This window comes from Bos mutus, chromosome 11 (assembly GCF_027580195.1).
Source record: "Bos mutus isolate GX-2022 chromosome 11, NWIPB_WYAK_1.1, whole genome shotgun sequence".
NCBI classification, from domain to species: Eukaryota; Metazoa; Chordata; class Mammalia; order Artiodactyla; family Bovidae; genus Bos; species Bos mutus.
In genome coordinates this window covers 43373829-43392373 of record NC_091627.1, presented here as the reverse complement: position 1 = coordinate 43392373, position 18545 = coordinate 43373829, and the positions used below count along the sequence as shown (strand labels likewise).

The 18545-nt window shown below is 46.3% G+C and overlaps 1 protein-coding gene across 2 annotated transcripts in view; it reads left to right on the top strand.

Annotated features, from left to right (window-relative positions):
• Nucleotides 1-17518, top strand: part of SLC1A4 (solute carrier family 1 member 4) — a 33743-nt gene extending 16225 nt beyond the window's left edge. The window contains exons 4-9 of one of the 2 annotated variants that reach the window (XR_011466033.1): nt 477-643; nt 6721-6954; nt 8302-8496; nt 8795-8929; nt 10945-14791; nt 16933-17514. Coding sequence is in view for 1 of the 2 variants with exons in the window: in XM_005893553.3 (XP_005893615.1) it covers nt 477-643; nt 6721-6954; nt 8302-8496; nt 8795-8929; nt 10945-11173 (960 nt within the window). In the remaining variant the exon portion in view is untranslated. Of the gene's footprint in view, nt 1-476; nt 644-6720; nt 6955-8301; nt 8497-8794; nt 8930-10944 lie in introns of both variants that reach the window. The other variant, XM_005893553.3, reaches the window with a different exon arrangement.
• Nucleotides 17519-18545: the final 1027 nt, after the last annotated feature.

The following is an 18545-nucleotide window of genomic DNA, read 5'->3' as shown; positions in this document are numbered from 1 at the left end:
GATTCTCTAGGCCAGAATACTGGAGCGTGTAGCCTTTCCCTTCTCCGGGGGTCTTCCCAACCCAGGGATCAAACCCAGGTCTCCCGCATTGCAGGCAGATTCTTTACCAACTAAGCCACAAGGGAAGCCCTGTCTTTTAAAAGCAACCCTTTGAAATGATTGTCCAACCTCTACCTGAGCACATCCAGTGAGGAGAGGCTCAGTACTTTCTGCTTCAACCTATGCCCATTCCCAAAGCTTTCACAGTTAACAAGTAGGTGAAAATCCTGTTTGTTGACTTTCCAAATCCTGAGACTCCATCTCCCCTTGAGTTTCCGGCCCCTTGATCTGTGAAATCACTTAGTGTTAGAGGAAATATGAGCCTTTCCTCTTTCTGAGCACACTGTTTCAGTCTGACGGAGACCTGAGCAAATGCATTCTTTAGTCCTCACTCATCTGTTGTAAACTTAGACCCTGTGTCCCCTCTGATCCTACAGATCCCCATTGGCACCGAAATTGAAGGGATGAACATTTTAGGATTGGTCCTTTTTGCCCTGGTATTAGGAGTGGCCCTGAAGAAACTCGGCTCTGAAGGAGAAGAGCTCATTCGTTTTTTCAATGCCTTCAATGAGGCTACCATGGTGCTGGTGTCATGGATTATGTGGTGAGTGTCACCCTACCACCCACTCTCTCACTCATTTCTCCTGCCATCCAGAAAAGAACCCCACTTAGCTGTTCTAGGTCACCCCGTGGGGCCCCCGGCCCAGTGCTGTCTGTGGATGGTGTACCACTACCAGTCTTGGTATAAGGGTTGAAGGATCTCAGAGAAATAAGCATGTACCATGGTTACTGGTCACTTGCTTGTCACCCATAGTGACCCCTGGGGTTCTGTCATTGATGATTTATCGATGAGTCTCACCATTATTCTTGCCACATCTTGTGGGGCAATGAATTCCATATAAAATAAGGCTTATTTCTCTTTGCCGCTGCTGCTGCTAAGTCGCTTCAATCATGTCCGACTCTGTGCGACCCCATAGATGGCAGCCCACCAGGCTCCCCCGTCCCTGGGATTCTCCAGGCAAGAACACTGGAGTGGGTTGCCATTTCCTTCTCCAATGCATGAAAGTGAAAAGTGAAAGTGAAGTCGCTCAGTCATGTCCGACTCTTTGTGATCCTATGGACTGCAGCCTACCAGGCTCCTCCGTCCATGGGATTTTCCAGGCAAGAGTACTGGAGTAGGGTGCCATGAAGGGCCCCTTACTATAGTATTACAACATGGAGAACAAATCCATCTTTACCCCATACGTACAGGTAAACATGGAATGCTCTTTACATGAATGTCTCTTTATATAATAGCAATGAAAGGGTACTTGTTTAATAAAAACCACCAGATTGACTTCTGGCTAACAAGGAAAAATTTGACAAAATCTCTCAAAGTAACTTCTCAGAAATCATACCAATGCCAACGCCAATGCTTCAGTAAGCGTTATCCTGCTGTTTTACTGAAGCCAGACTTTGTGGGTTTTAGTTTCTACCCACTCATTGTTGAGACACTAGTTTATCTTTTCATACACAAAACTTGTTCCTTATTGTCAACCCTTAAATATCCTAGGATGTCTCTCAGATGATACTGGGATGGCAGCTGGACTGATTTTAAGAGAGAAGCCTGGAATTTAGTAGGAAAGCTTGAGATTGGTTGGGAAGCCAAGTTCAGAGCCTCCACTAGTACTGCTTATCCTGCTTGACCGAGTTTTCTTGCTCAGCCCCAAACTCCAGAGTCTGAGTCTGCATCAGAAACATGACACTTCATATGACTCCTGTTGTTCTGGGGAGAAAAATATTCCCAGAAAGGAAAAAGTGTTTTCATCCTGTCAGGTTCTTTCCCTGGCTTATTTTTTTCAGTCTGAAATCCTCCCAAAGGTCGGATTAAAGGAAACTGTGCAGGAAAGTGATGTTCCTATGTGAAAGCATTTGTTTTCAATCTGAAACCAATTTACAGTCATTCCTTCAACATGACGTGTTAGTTACAGAAACAGACATTTGGAAAGGCAGACCCGGCTGAGTGTCTTCACTGCAGTAGGATATCTGTTGCCCAGAAAGTGCATCCCACACAGAACTGGGGTTTAGGATGCCTTAACTGATTAAAGGGCTTCCCTGGTGGTTCAGTGGTAAAGAATCTGCAAAGCAGGAGACACAGGTTCGATCCCTGGGTAGGGAAGATCCCCTGGAGGAGGCCATGGCAACCCACTTCAGTATTCTTGCCTGGAAAATTCCATGGACAGAGGAGCTTGGCAGGCTACAGTCCATGGAATCCCTAAAGAGTCTGACATGACTTATTAACTAGAACATATACAAGTACACACACATAACTGGTTAAAGGATCTCCCCCAGGTGTGGGAGGGTCTTCAGTAGCAGCTCTTTCTTTCCTTCACTAATTACCTACTATAATATCAGGCACCTGCCTAGCCTGTACTGTTCATAGAAATAATTTCTCAGTAGATGGTCAGCAAACCTTGCAGGCATGTGGTCTCTGTCATAGCTGCCAGTGGTGCCATCCCAGGACAAAAACAGTCATAGGCAATTTATAAATCAATGAACTCGGCTGTATTCCAGTAAAACGCATGGTGCCAACCCATGCATTAAACTGTCCAGGGAGGAAGGAGGAAAGGGAGTCCTCTGAAAGTATTAGAAAAAAATACAGGGGTAGAGAAAGTCCTTCTACACAAAATATAGAAAGGAAAAGCCATAAAAAGATGCTAAATTTGATTTCACCAGAATATAAAAATGTTTGCATGCAAAGGAAACCTTGGATGAGGTTATAAGACAAGACACTTATTGAAAAAAAGTGATACATATTTACATATAGTCTCTATACACACACACACACACACACACAAACACACTCACACTCAAAGCATTGGGATTGAAAAGACTGGTACAAGTTCACAAAACGTTCATCTTTTTGTAGTGAAATTAACAGAGAACTTGAGAATAAGTGTTAAAAATCTTTTATAGCAGTTTCATATTCTTCAGCATCCAAGCCATGATCATTGTTCTATTTTTGTGTGTGTGCATGTGTCTTTTCTAAGAATGCTGGCCCATGACCAACTAGGTAGAAATGAACCAGTCTTTCACCAAAGATAGTTTGAGAAGAACTAATATAAAGAGCCTTGACTACTGAAAAAGAAAAAAAAAGACTGAATAAACTCTTAGAAAATGAACAAAGGAAATGAGCAGGGAATGCATGGAAGAGGAAACCTGAATGACCAATAAACGTTTTAAGGGATGGCCAATTTATTAGAAATCAGGGAAGTAAAAGCTTGGTTCTATCAGGCACCGATAAGGGTGAAGTTACAGCACCACTATTTTTTTTTTCCCTTGGAATTTGAGGAATTTTTATTTTCATTTATCTGTATTTCCCACTTTCAACACTAAAAACCTGTTTCTTTTTTATTGAGATATAGTTGATTTAGGGCTTCCCTGGTGGTTCAGCTGGTAAAGACTCCGCCTGCAATGCAAGAGACCTGGGTTTGATCCCTAGGTTGGGAAGATCCCCTGGAGAAGGGAACAGCTACCCACTCCAGTATTCTGGTCTGAAGAATAGTCCATGGGGTTGCAAAGAGTTGGGCACGACTGAGTGACTTTCACTTAATCACTAATAGTTGATTTATGATGTTATATTAGTTTCAGGTATATAGCATGGTGGTTCAAAGTCTTTATAGATTATATTCCATATATGGTTACTATAAAATACTGGCTATCTTCCCAGTATTTTGGCTATTGTGCTGTACAATGTACCCTTTATTAGCAGCACTATTGATGTTCTTTGTTGTGGGGAGCTGTCTTGTGTGCCGTATTTAGGCATATCCTTGGCCTGTAGCCCCTAGATGCCAATAGCACCCCCTACCAAAGCTGTGAGAACCAAAACTGTCTCCAGATATTACTTAATGTCCCCTGGGGACAAAATCATCATTGGATTAGAACCAGTGGTGCAGGGGGAGAAGGTAACGGCACCCCACTCCAGTACTCTTGCCTGGAAAATCCCATGGATGGAGGAGCCTGGTAGGCTGCAGTCCATGGGGTCGCTAAGAGTCGGACACGACTGAGCGACTTCACTTTCACTTTTCACTTTCATGCATTGGAGAAGGAAATGGAAACCCACTCCAGTGTTCTTGCCTGGAGAATCCCAGGGACGGGGGATCCTGGTGGGCTGCCGTCTGTGGAGTTGCAGAGTCAGACACGACTGAAGCGACTTAGCAGCAGCAGTGGTGCAGGAAAAGGATTATTCTCCTAGAAGCCACTGGGAACATGAATTAGAACAGCCACATTGGAGAACAATTTGTCAGGATCTACTAAACTTTAAAACACACCCCATGACTCAGTAGCCCCACTTCATGGTGTCTCTACCTGGAGAACATAGGCATGTGGGCACAAAGAGGCCTGTTTGCAGTGTTCTGTGTGGTGATGAAAACCTGGGAATAATTTAAATGCTCATCAGTAGGGCAATGCAAATAATCTATAGTGTAGTTCTGAGGATGCTATTTTAAAAGAATGAGATAAAGGTGGAATCAACCCAAATGTCCATTGACAAATTGAATGGATAAGGAAAATGTGGGATATGCATACAATTGAATATTATTCAGCCTTAAGAAGGAGTGAAATTCTGAAAAGTGCTATAATATAGAGGAACCCTAAAGACATGAATGGGTTGACATGCTCTCCTTCAGGGGATCTTTCCGACCCAGGGATCAAACCTGGGTCTCCTGCATTCTTTACTGTCTGATTCTTTACTGTCTGAGCCACCAGGGAAGCCGCAGGTGAAATAAGCCAGACACAAGGGGGCTAAAATTGTATTATTCCATTTATAAGGGCACCTTGAATAGTCAAATTCATAGAGACTGAAAGTAGAACAGTGGTCTCTGAAAGCAGCAGTGAGGGGGAGCATGGGGTTATTATTTATTGAATACAGAGTTTCTGCTTGCGATGATGAGAAAGTTCTGGAGGTGGACAGCAGTGAAAGTTGCACAAGACTTTGAATATACTGATGTCACCAAACTGTACACTTAAAATGGTTAATATGGTCAGTTTTATGTTATGCATACTTTACCATGATTAAAGAAAAAGACCAGAATGAAGTAGATGTCTATGTATTGATATGAAAAGGTCTCAAAGACATAATAGGGAGTTTAAAAAACACATGTAGATTTAAACACATGTATCTAAAAGAATAGGAAGTGGGACTGGTTACCAGAGGAGAGGGCTGGCTTGAGGATAGGGCCTAAAGATTTTGGTCTTAGCAATCATGTTTTAATTTTTTGAAAGGAGAATATATTTTTGTATTACTATAGGATTTAAAAATAATAATACTTCTTAGAACACCTCTGGGAAGAAGTCTTAAGAAACCAGTGACACTGGCTATCTCTCCTTGGAAGGAAACCTGGTAGTTGGGAGGACAGAGGTGGCAGGTAGACTGCATCCTTTTGTATCCTTTGAAATTTGAACCGTGTGACATTATTGTCTATATAATTAAAATTTATAAATAAAGTCAATAGTTATAAAATTCATCCTCAGCTCAGTCCAGTCGCTCAGTCATGTCCAACTCTGTGACCCCATGGACTGTGGCATGCCATGATTCCCTGTCCATCACCAACTCCCAGAGCTTACTCAAACTCATGTCCAACGAGTCAGTGATGCCATCCAACCATCTCATCCTCTGTCGTCCCCTTCTCCTCCTGCCTTCTGTCTTTCCCAGCATCAGGGAGTCAGTTCAATGAGCCAGTTCAAACCAGTCAGTCCAATGAGTCAGTTCTTCACATCAGGTGGCCAAAGTATTGAAGCTTCAGCATCAGTCCCTCCAATGAGTGTTCAGGACTGATTTCCTTCGGGATTGACTGGTTTGATCTCCTTGGAGTCCAAGGAGCTCTCAAGAGTCTTCTCCAACACCACAGTTCAAAAGCATCAATTTTTCGGCGATCAGACTCTTTATGGTCCAGCTCTCACATCCATACATGACCACTGGAAAAACCGTAGCTTTGACTAGACGGACCTTTGTCAGCAATGTTTCTGCTTTTTAATATTTTTGAAATTCATCCTCAGTTAAGCTCAAAACAGCAGACTTTTGTCCTTTGTAGCTCCCATAGTTCATTTCCTCCCTTTCTTCCTCCCACCCGGCCATTAAAAAAAATCTTCACACTCCAAGAGTGTTCTCAGAAGGTCATTGTTAGTGACTCTCTCCTATGGAATCATGTTTTCCAATCCACAAAGAATTTGAAACTTCACAAAAGTCCCAGCTTTGGCTCAATTCTGTATCACAGCAATTCTGCAAAATGTAATAGGTGTTAGTCTTTTGTGTTTCTGAGTTCTCAGAGCAAGCCTGAGCAAAGCTGAAAGTCAAGCCCACAGTCGCAGAGGCTTATAATCTCAAAGAGTTCCTTCCACTTGGGAGCCCACGTGGTTGGTAGCATCCAGCTGTTAAGAACATACAATATCCAAGGGGAAAGAAGTCTGGGTCTCGTCCTGACTCCACACCCACGATGAGTGATCCTGTTAATTTTACTCAGTTTCACGGCCTGTAAAATAGGCACGGCATACCCCCATCCTTTTCTGTTTCTCAGGGTCATCCCAGGGAGAGATGAAAACCACCTAGCTGAGAGTCCGCAAATCCCATGTCAGGAAGGGCCTGCATCTCTCAGCCCCAGCATCCTCACCCTTGCTTAGCTGTGCCCTGTGCTCATATCCTAGGTACGTACCTGTGGGCATCATGTTCCTGGTTGGAAGCAAGATTGTAGAAATGAAGGACATCATCATGCTGGTGACCAGCCTGGGGAAATACATCTTCACGTCTATATTGGGCCATTTTATTCACGGAGGAATTGTTCTGCCACTTATTTATTTTGTCTTCACGAGAAAAAACCCATTCAGGTTCCTCCTGGGCCTCCTCACACCGTTTGCAACAGCATTTGCCACCTGCTCCAGGTGAGTGGCTTTCAGGTGCCCTTGGCTGCCCTTGAGCTTGGAACCAGATGAGCCCGTGGTGGATGCACAGCTAGCATCTTGATAAATTTTAGTTTCTTGAAAACTCTAAATTGGTTTCATCTGATTTTTTTGTATCGCCAGCCCCATAGCTCTTAGGGAAGTAGATTTTTAGGATTGCCAGAATGAGAGATTGCCTCATTCCCTTCTCCTTCTTGCTTCTTAGAGGTCAGTTAGATCATAATTTTACCCAGCTGTGGGTCCTCACCCTAACTAGACCTCAGCCTGAGTAAAAGAAGACAACCACTTGACTCAAAACGCATTGCAGGAAAGTTTCTAGAATGATACCTGCTCAGTTCTCCCTTTGGATGGGTGAATTAGGAAATAAGACCAAGACATAAGGCATCCTGGTGAGGGGTGTGTGCTCAGCTCTCTAGGAGTACACAATATTGTGGGATTATCTAATTTACCACAAAAGATGGACCTTGTCATGGCTGATATTCTTCCAGAAAAACACTGGGCTTTCCAAATACAAAGAAAACTTTGAAAGGATGGCGGCACATTGTTTGATTCACACATTTAGTTTCTGCCTCTCTGCTGCCTGTTTCCCACCATCCTGCCCTGCACTGTCTATGACCAGGTTGTGGTGTGGGAGGAATGAAGGAGGTAAGTTTCTCCAGCTTTGGCAGAAACCAGCCTACTTCAGCTATGCCAGCCACAGGCTGCAGAGTCTGCAGAACCCACTGTGGGGAGCGGGTCTTATCCTTCGTTATCTTGGGATGCAGTTCCTCTTTCCAAACTCTCAGAGCCATTTCGTCTTCTCTTTTTTTGGCCACACTCCCACAGCACGCGGAACTTCCCTGACCAGGGATTGAACTCATGTCCCCTGCAGTGGGAGCACAGAGCCTAACCCCGGACCACCAGGGAGGTCCTGTCAGAGCCATTTCTGCTTCTTGGCGTAGAAGAAAAAATGTAGTTTGCCTTTTACTTTTTGGAGGGGGAACATGTTCAAGAGAGGAGATGCATGTGTAGAGTAAATAGTTCTTTGTTCTCTTGAGAATACTTTGCATTGTGAGACAATGTGAGGTTCTTGGGAAGTCTGGAACGGGTATATCCAGGTGAAGAATAACTAAGTCTAGAAAGCCCAATTTTGAACACTTTGGGAAAGCAATTGACATAACCCCATGTGTGACAGAAACTCTGCAACAATTCTGATTTTTCTTTTCTTTCAAGGGGAGAGTGCCATAACCTAGGATGGTGCTAATTGCTCTATTCCTGGGTCTGAGCTGAGTAATAGGTTAGCCTGGTCACGAAGAACTATTCTCTTATTTGGTTGTTTGCATTTCCCAGCTCAGCAACCCTTCCCTCTATGATGAAGTGCATTGAAGAAAACAATGGTGTAGACAAGAGGATCAGCCGGTTCATTCTCCCCATCGGGGCCACTGTGAACATGGATGGCGCAGCCATCTTCCAGTGCGTGGCCGCAGTGTTCATTGCCCAGCTCAACAACGTGGAGCTGAGAGCTGGACAGATTTTCACCATTCTGTAAGTTCCGTATTCTTTCCTTCACCTTTAGGCCTGGTTTAAACTTTGAGATTTTTTTATTGTGATTTCCTTTGAAAAACTTCATGAATACAATCTTACCCTGACTCGGGCGTCTCACTTGTAAATGAGGACAGCATGAATTCATTACTTGAAGAAAGTGGATCCTCTCTCAAGGGTGTAGTCGACAGACTAGGGTTGTGTGGTTTTCAGTTCCAAGCCATGGCTGCCATGTTCTGCATGTCTCTGTGTCCCCTTGGTGCTCTGGGCTCATGGGTGATCCTGCTGTCCCATCCCCTAGAGTGACGGCCACAGCGTCCAGTGTTGGAGCAGCAGGCGTGCCCGCTGGAGGGGTCCTCACCATCGCCATTATCCTGGAGGCCATCGGGCTGCCCACTCATGACCTCTCTCTGATCCTGGCTGTGGACTGGATTGTGTAAGTAGCAAGTCTTAAGGGCACTGAATAAAAGAAAGTCTGTATTGAGCTCCGTAGGAGCTTGGCACTGGCCCGGGGCATGCAGAGAAACTTAGAACATGCCATTACTGAGAACTTGCTTAGAACATTCAGAAAAGTCAGAGGCCCAAGCATCTGTGGAGATTGTTGGCTGCATAGGGGTCATAACCATTGGAGCAGTGAATCTTCGGGAATGATTGTTCTTGGCTTGGAATGTCCAAGGAGTGATTTCTGTAAGGGGAGAAAAGATGAGCACTGCTAATGCACGGGCCTGGGCTTGGGCTCAGGGGCAGAGTTAGAAAGGAGCTGTGATCTCGGTAACCATCACCAGGGCTCCTGTAAAGACGCAGAAGTTTCTAATTGTTGCTGCCTTGAGTCCCATGACACTTTTCTCAGATACAAACAATACCTGTATCATAGGGAAGGTCAGTGAGGGACTGATGTTGGACAGTAGGTAGAGCACGTGAATAAGAAATGAGCCCTGAAAAAAAAAAAAAGAATCGAGCCCTGGAGCCTGGGTTCACATCATTTACTAGTGTGATATGAACTGTCTGTGATTTAGTCTGCCAGTCTGCGAAAAGGGGATAAGAACAGAGCCCTACAGCAGAGTTGTAGTGGAGACTAAGCGAGTTAGCACATGCGCAGCACATGGAAGAGCGTTCAGTCAGCACTGGGGAAGACAATCCTGGCCAGGCTGGTCAGAGCCGGGTGTGGATATCCTGACCACGAGAGCCTGGCCCTGGGCTGGTGGATCTGCCCACGGTGGTTAGGAGTGCTGGGTTCCAACCTTATTTTTAAGCCCTGGAAACTTGAAGGGACTTCTCAGAATTCCTTGAGCTCCTTGGCGGTGAAAAGTGCTTTGGAGATGCTGAACAGTGCTGTGCAGTGTTCAGACAGCACATCGGAGGGACTCAGTCCCTGTGGTGGTGAGTAAGAGGGACCAGGGCAGAGTGTCAGAGGCCCCACCTCCTTCCTCACCAGCTCCCCTCCATGGGGAAGGCAGGCGTTTAAGGGGTGCTTGGTCGGGACGAGGGAGGTCTGGCACCAAGCAAGCTGCCCAAGTGAGACCCCCACCACCCGCAACCTCTGATTCCACAACTCTCAGCTTCTCCAGCACCTCAGGCAAGTTCCTATTTTCCCTCCTTCTTCAGAATGAGCATGATACTTCCTCTGAGCCCCAGGGAGGGGTGCTGGTTGTTGGGTTCTGGGAAGACAAAGCTTCTGGAAAGGGCAGTGCCGTTCTCTGTGAGATGGTATTTGCCAACAGCCATGGGAAGCACATGAAGGTTACAGTTCAGTAGAGATGCAGTGTGGACGTGAGACCAAGAGGGAGGTTCCCACAGGGTAATGGTGAGTGGGAGGGAAGCTGGACCCAGGACCGAATATGCACCATCACCCCAATTGTGTGTGGGTACTTAGTCGCTCAGTCATGTCTGACTCTTTGCGACCCCGTGGGCTGTAGCTTGCCAGGCTCCTCTGTCCATGGGGATTCTCCAGGCAAGAACACTGGAGTGGATTGTCAGTCCCTTCTCCAGGGGATCTTCCCAACCCAGGGATCAAATCCAGGTCTTCTGCACTGCAGGGAGATTCTTTACCATCTGAGCCACCAGGGAAGCACTCGTCATCCCAGTTACTTATAACTTTTACACAACGATGTCTCACACATGAAGTGCACACATAGGGAGATTTCTGGAAGGAAACAGATCCAGATGTCACTACTGGTTCACTCAGGGGTGCAGAGGATGGTGGGGAGTGACTTTTGATTTTTCCTTTATACTTCTCTTCTCCCCAAGTTTTCTACAATGAGTGGGTCTGGTAGTTTCATAAGAATGAAAGATATTTGGAGAAAATCAGTTTAGCATCAAGCAGCACCCCATATCCTTAGCTTGCCCTCCCTGAGGGTCACAGCCTCCTGGTACCTCGGCCTGCAGTGACATCCGCCTCCTGGTGGCTCCAGGCGGCATCGACTGTAACACCTGCCTGTTCTCTCCCTGCAGGGACCGCACCACCACCGTGGTGAACGTGGAGGGCGATGCCCTGGGTGCGGGCATCCTCCACCACCTGAATCAGAAGGCGATGAAGAGAGGGGAGCAGGAGCTGAGCGAGGTCAAAGTGGAGGCCATCCCTAACTCCAAGTCGGAGGAGGAGACATCACCCCTGGTGACACACCCAAACCCCACCGGCCCAGCAGCCAGCACCCCAGAGTCCAAGGAGTCGGTTCTGTGATGAGGCTGGGCTTCCAGCTCACGCACCGGGGGGTGCCCACCCCATCAGTCTGGCCACCTGGCCCTGGCACCGCCCTCACCGACTTTTCGCCTCCCGAGCAATGCACTGGCCCAGCCACCAGTGTGAGGGTTACTTCTCAGCACAGGCATTGGGTTTCCCAGTGGGAACTGACTCCTGAGGACCAAGACACTCTAACATTTGACACTCGACCATGTCCAGGTCAACTGTGCACACCCTGGCTCTGTCTGGAAACACACCCTCGAGCTGCCAGCGTGGGGAGTAACAGGCTCACAGAGACCTGGCAGTTAAAGCTTGGAAGATGCACATGTTATTTCATTGCACCCAGGAAAGTTCAGCATTTGGATACTTCCTGGACAGACCTGGGCGGGTGGCAGTCATCTGTCACCTTGTGAACCAGAATAATTGGAAAAATTCCCGAATTCGTGTCCTTGGCTGGAATTCTCTGAGCTGGGACTCAGGTGTTAAGAGTCTCCAACTAGGCATGGCTGGCTTCTGGTTCACTGGGCTGGAGGCGCTGCATGCCCATCAAGTTAGAAATACTCCATGGTGTTAGCACTGCTGGTGTCTCTGGTTAGCGGCATTAGGTAAACAATTACATTCTGAGGTCAAAGAAAGGAGGGGGAGTGTAGCCTGCAGGGGAAAGGGAAGCAGCCTGACGGGTAAGGACACACACTCACATATATTAATGTCCCCAGTCTGGCCCCAGCCCCAGAAAGTTTTCTGCTTTCATGATCTGGATTTCTGCCAACACTGTAGCTTTATCCACCTCCACTCTGATTTGGCAAACAGGCCACAGAGGGGCCTCTGCCTCTGGGGAGGTGTGATATGGTCATTACATTCAGGACCCTGACTGGTCTAGCAATAGATTTCAATCCAACTAGACCCTCCCTTAAAGCAAAACAAATTTAAAAAAAAAAAAACACAAACCCACTCTTCACTGGGGTGAAGCCAGATGTCCTGGCTTTGGCTGATTTTGATAGGCGTGGTTTCCCTTTCCTCCAGCACATCAGAGTTTAAAATTATCAGCCAAATGGTCTACCTGATTCCTACTGACTCAGGTTGAACGTTGGAGAGGGGGCTTTATAGAGAGAACCAGTGTTGCCAGGGGCAGGGAAGGAAGACCTAAAAGGCACAAGACTGCTGTTTCTCTGTAGTTGTTGGTGTGTATGTGTGGGGTGACCTACAGCAAGTCCTGGGGCCTCACTCTCCCCCATCAGTAAAATGGGGCTGACGTCACCTGCCTTTTACCTACCTCAGAGGAGTCTGGTGAGGCAAATTGAGTGAATCTGTGGAAAATGATCATTTTGCATCTTGGCTATTAAGTGCTAACACTTAACTCCGTAGCTTCCTCACTGTTACCTAAGTGATACCTAGGTTCTCCGGGAGGTCCCTTCTCCCGGGGAGGACAGCTTTTATGAGCAGGGCTTTGTTTTGTGTGCAGGAGCAACTGTTATCACGTCACTTGTGCTCTTGGCAGTTTCTTGTGAGCATCAAATGCAGCCTCTTCCTATTGTCCTTCATCTTTTTGTGAATTAACCTCCCAGCCCACTTTTGGGTGCCTGGCCTCCCAGGGACTCCCAGACCCAGGCACGTTTCTGCCACCACACGCTGGCCATTATTCAAGCTCCCAAACTTGCAGCCTTGCTCATTCCCCTGTTTTCTCTGTTGCTATCACCCAAGCCCTGCAGAAGGGGAGCACACCGTTATGGTGTATGTCCCATCACAGCTAGAATAGGGGGAGGGACAGAGACAGTGAAGCTCCCCTGTTTTAAAATTATGGGGCATGGGCCTGAGCAGAAGTGGTGGGGAAGAGCCAAGGGGCACAGGGAAGACCCAGCCGGTGGCAGGCCGTGCTCCCTCTAGCCCTCTTTAAAACAAGCTAAGCCACCCCTGTGAAGCAGGAGTGACCAGGAGCTGGGCTCAGCAGTACATGGAAGCCTTTACCCTCTGGCTTGTTGTTGATGCCTTCTATTTTTAAAGGAGAAATAATCACATGGCTGGATTCCAAACTGCAAGTGAACATTCATTATTTTTCAGCCTTTGCTAGATCTTATCTTTCCCTCTTGCACATCTATGTAACTATGTGTGTACACACATATGTGTAGCATGTGGGGGGCATACATGTGTTTAGCATCTATATCTACATGTGTGTTTGTGTATTTTAGCTCCAGTCCAAACAAGTTTGAATTTTGGGGCAGAGGTGAATTAACTGCAAGTTGTGTGGCTTTGGCATCCTGATTTTCCTGTTTCTAAAGGTGAATTTCACAAAACATGGACAGTCTGACCCAGGGGCTGCACACAGTCTCTCCAGGACCTGGGAGTGCAGTGTGGGGAGCACGTGGCCTAGGGAAGGGTGCTTCCATGTAAAACCCCTGTGATGATCGCTCCCCTTTCCCTGGTTTCTCCCTGTTTTTCTGTCCGAAAGAGGAATCAAACTGGGAGTGAGCCAGCTGGGGAAAAACGCCACCCTCTCATTGTCTGATGATGTGTCCCCTGCTCTAACTTGTCATAATGCTGTTCATCTCTTTTCAATATGTGACACTTGCCTTAAAACATAGCAGTCTTCAAAATGAATACAGGATTTCTACTAGAATCCGATGTTCCTTTATTTTTTTCTTGTGTTTTGAAGTTGCATTGACTGGTGGAGTTCTTCTGGGGGATGGCCTGTGGGTGACAAATTGAGGGGTTATTTTTCTAGCTGCATTTAGCCAGCATGACCCCTGTAGCAGGGCAGGCCACTCAGGTGGCAGAGCTGCTGCAGAACCATCACTGATGTGGCTTGCGGTGGTGAGCTCCAGGCTCCTGGGCTCCTCCCACTCAAGCCGAGCCAGACCCTTGAAACAGTGAGTGGTTTGGCCACATACCTCCATTAAGCCAAGCCTTGTTAGAACAAGGTCAACAGGTATTAATTGACCATCTAGTGTAAGCCCAGAGCCAAGCTGGAAGAATGCCCCCGTCTGTAGAATCACTGAGAAAGTCCCTGCATAAAACAGTTGCCCGTGCCTACCATCCTCATTAACATACCCAGAACCTTCTTTCATATCATCTCATGTTCAGTGGGGGTTTTCCAGGTGATGCTAGGGGTAAAGCACCCAGCTGCCAACACAGGAAACGTAAAAGACTCGGGTTCAATCCCTGGGTCAGGAAGATCCCCTGGAGGACGGCATGGCTACCCATTCCAGTGTTCTTGCCTGAAGAATCCCATAGGCAGAGGAGACTGGCGGTCTACAGTCCATGGGGTTGCAAAGAGTCGGACATGACTGAAATGACTGAGCACACATGTTCAGTGACATTGCATCCCAGCACTATTAGGAAATTTAGAAGCTTCTTACAATAGGATTATCCCACCAGCTCCCAATGACAGCCTTAGTTTCCAGACCCTGGGCCCTCAGAAGGAAGAGAACCCTGCTCTCACCTGGAGATATCCAGCCCTCCACAGAATATGGAAGCCAGTTTTACTTTCTGGGCAAGGCCCAAAGGGATGAGGAGAGCCTGCACAGGTCAAGTGCCCGATGGGGCTTGTAACTAATGACATTTAGATTCCCACCTTGGAGTGTGGCTCCCTTGATTCTCTGGGTGGAGTATTTGGAGACTGAGGTGAGTACTCAGTGATTAAGCTTTTCATGTCATATCAAGAATGGCAGTTCCATAAGCCACCTCTCCCCAGGGGAGAATAGAGGGTGCTGATCTTTTGGGTCACCGAAGCCTGCACAGAGGAACATCTGGTGACACCATGAATGCATGAATGATGCAGCAAGGAGGAATACGCACTGTCTGTGTCCAGTCCCAGCTCTGCCACTTCTTACTGTATGACCCTGAGCATGATAATGGCTCTGTGCCTCAGTCTATTCATCTTTAAAATGGGGATAATAATCCTGCCAGTGGAGAGGCTTGTGAAGAGTAGAGGAGTTGATACCTGTAAGAGGCTCAAAAGAGTGCCTGGCCCAGGAAAGTTCCTCTGTCATGCTGGCTCTCAGATCAGACACATCAGCAAGAAAGCTTCCCACCCAGCCTGTGGCCCTTTCATCAGGCCCAATGAGTGGCATTTCCTTGTTTGGCTTGGAAAGACAGAAAGGAAGATCTAGTTCAACTCGTGGGCCTTTCTGCAGATCTGTGCCTGTGTGGTATGAGAGTATGCCCATTTTGAACATTTGTGCTAAAAATACTTCGATAACTACCTAAAAGAAACCAGGCTTTATAAATGATTGTCAGAATGCATGTGAATGTCCCTTATTCATAACAGAAGGCCACGTCTAGAAAACTCAGGCTTTCCTTCCTTCAACTATTATCCTCCCAAGTTGCAACTCTGAATGCAGACAGCTGCTTCCAGCAGGGTCCTGCCTTCTACACAGGAAGTTGCTCTCCTGGCCTAAGCTCAACCCTTTTTCCTCATGTTCAGGGGACACAAAGGCAGGCTTCTGGTCTACCTCCCAATTGTAGGGCCATGGGCCCTGGGCCCCCTTCTTGAGGCTCTCAGTGAATGAGAATTGAGGGAGCATATAACAAGAGGGAAATCTTGAGTCATTTGGAAGAAAACTTTCCCATCTCAAGGGAAGAAAGAACACTGTGATCCCCACTGTTTTCCATCTTTTCAAAGAGTTGGAACTGAGTATCCTAGATTTTCTCTTATCAGAGTCTCAAACCTACATTATTTTCTACAAACAATATACAGAAGAGTGTTGAGCTAGATTTTTAGCAGATTTAGGATTATTTGGAGTGACACACAAGACCGAGATGATAGTTTTGGGATTCTTAGTGTGGTCTTCATGGCTGTCCCCTAGCTCTGCCTTTAGGGGAAAAAGAAAATCATGCATTAAGCTCAGACATGGTCCTTCTTTGTGGGGAAAAAAAAAAAAAATAGTTTCAGCAAATGTCCTGAGGTCAATGAAGATTCAGTGTCTGTTCATGTTTTGAAAAAAAATAATAGAATTAAAAAAAATTTTTTTAATAATCCACACACCATAAAATTCACTTCTTTAAAGATTTAGTAGTTTTCAATACATTCAGAGAGTTGTGCATCCATCACCACAATCTGATTCCAGAAGATTTTCATCAGCTCAAAAAGAAACCCAGAATCTCTGACAACCACTAATTTATTTTCTATCTCTATGGATTTGCCTATTCTGGATATTTTGTATTTGTAGATATAGATATTGTCTTTTACAGATACATCCCAGATAAAAAGAACTGATGTTTAAAATCACTGGGACTTCCCTGGTGGTCCAGTGATTAAGTCTCCACACTTCCGATGCAGGGCGTGTGGGTTCGATCCCTAGCCCATAAACCAAGATCTCACATGCCAATGAGCATGGCAAAAAAAAAAAAAAAAATTACCTTTGGAAAAAAAGTGTAATCATTGCCCACCTTTCCACACACACCCACAGGAGAACATGTAAGATATTTTCTCTCTCTCTCTCTTTTTTTTTTTAAACATTTATTTACTTATCTGGCTGCTTTGTTGGTCTTAGTTGTGGCATGCAGGCTCAGTTACTCTGCAGCATGTGGGATCTTGGCTCCCCAATCAGGGATTGAACCCACATACCCTGCATTGCAAGTCAGATTCTTAACCACTGGACTACCAGGGACATTCCATGTAAGATCTTCTTTATCATCAGATACAGATTCAGTCATTTTAGCCTATTGGCGGTGGTGGTGGGGGGATGGAGGGGATTGAATTTCTAGGTTAATAGTGGATAACCAGAACACTTAACTAATTTGAAGAACTTTTCCCCACACAGGTGTAGCTGATGAAGGTTTAGTTATCTAGACCACGTGCTAAGTTATAGTGTGGCCTGGATCCAGGCAGCTGAGTCTGCTAACATTCTGGTCTCTGCACTGTGCGGATCCGTGCCTGATACGGTGCACATCGTGTTCTGTGTACTCGATGCTCCCTGGAGTTGTGTATTGTGCAGCCCTGACCTCAGAAGTTGGAAGAATTGATGCTTTTGAACTGTGGTGCTGGTGAAGACTGTCCCTTGGACAGCAAAGAGATCCAACCTGTCAATTCTAAAGGAGATCAATGCTGAATATTCATTGGAAGGACTGATGGTGAAGCTGAAGATCCAATACTTTGGCTACCTGATGCAAAGAGCTGACTCATTGGAAAAGACCCTGATGTTGGGGAAGATTGAAGGCAGGAGGAGAAGGGGATGACAGAGGGTGAAATGGTTGGATGGCATCACTGACTCAATGGGCATGAGTTTGAGCAAACTCCAGGAGATAGTGAAGGACAAGAAAGCCTGGCATGCTGCAGTCCATGGGGTGACAAAGAGTTGGACACAACTGAGCAACTGAACAATAACAAATAAAAAGCATGTTGAAAATGTCTGCCCTGTAAAAAAATTTTTTTTTCTTTTTAATAAGTGGTGGCTAATGAGTCCCAGAGGCAATGAGGTTGAGGTTAAGAGGAACCTCCTTAATTAACTTTCCTGGTCAGGTCAGTTTTCCTGTTGGTGTGTCTTTCACCGGGTCTGTTGCCAGGCACTTTGTGGCATCAATGTACCCTTTATCTCTCTAGGCCACAGAGCACCCTGGGCTGCCTTTTTGGGTTGCTCCCAGACCTCCCTCACCTCCAGCTGTGTCCATGTAAGAGAAGCAATCTTACAACAAACGGATCTTGTGAGTGGTGATCCGCTCCATTCAGTCCTTCCAGAAACAAGAGCACCAATGGCCAGAACTGAAAGCATCCAGACACTAAAGAGTACAATGCTCTGTGTGGCACTATTCCATTTATATCAACAAAAGTGACCAGGGTTACAAGTCAGTTGAGTAGCCATGATCAGGTGGAGAGAGGGGCGATGATTGGAAGGGAACTAGAGGGGCCTCCAGAAATGCTCACTATGTTCTGCTTCTTGATCTGAATGGGTGTTTACTTTATGATAATGCACTAAGTTGACCGAATATGTTTTATACATTTTCCATTAGTCAGGAATACTTCATTAAGAAAAATAACAGGGTTGGTGGCATGACATGGCAGGAGATCCAGCTCTCTGTACTGGTTCCCAGTCTCTCTGGGTGACCATGTCTTTTCTTAGGTGTCCTGTGGCCCATGGGAAATGCTCTCAGCTAATTGTATCCTGACCATCTAGAGTAGCGGGTCAGCCAACCGTGGCCCCCAGGTCAAAGCCAGCCTGCTTCTTGCTTTTGAATGGCCTCGGGCACTGCTCCAACAGACAAAGAGCAGTCAAGGAGACTAAGCATCGGTAGCCCCATCCACCCAGGTCAGGGCCAGCTCACTCATTAGTCTCAGAACACACAGGGCCTTGGGTCCACAGTACATTTAGGAGCCCACGAAAATATTTTAATTTATTTTGAAAACAGAAGGAAAGCATATAGTTCAGCCTGAATTCCA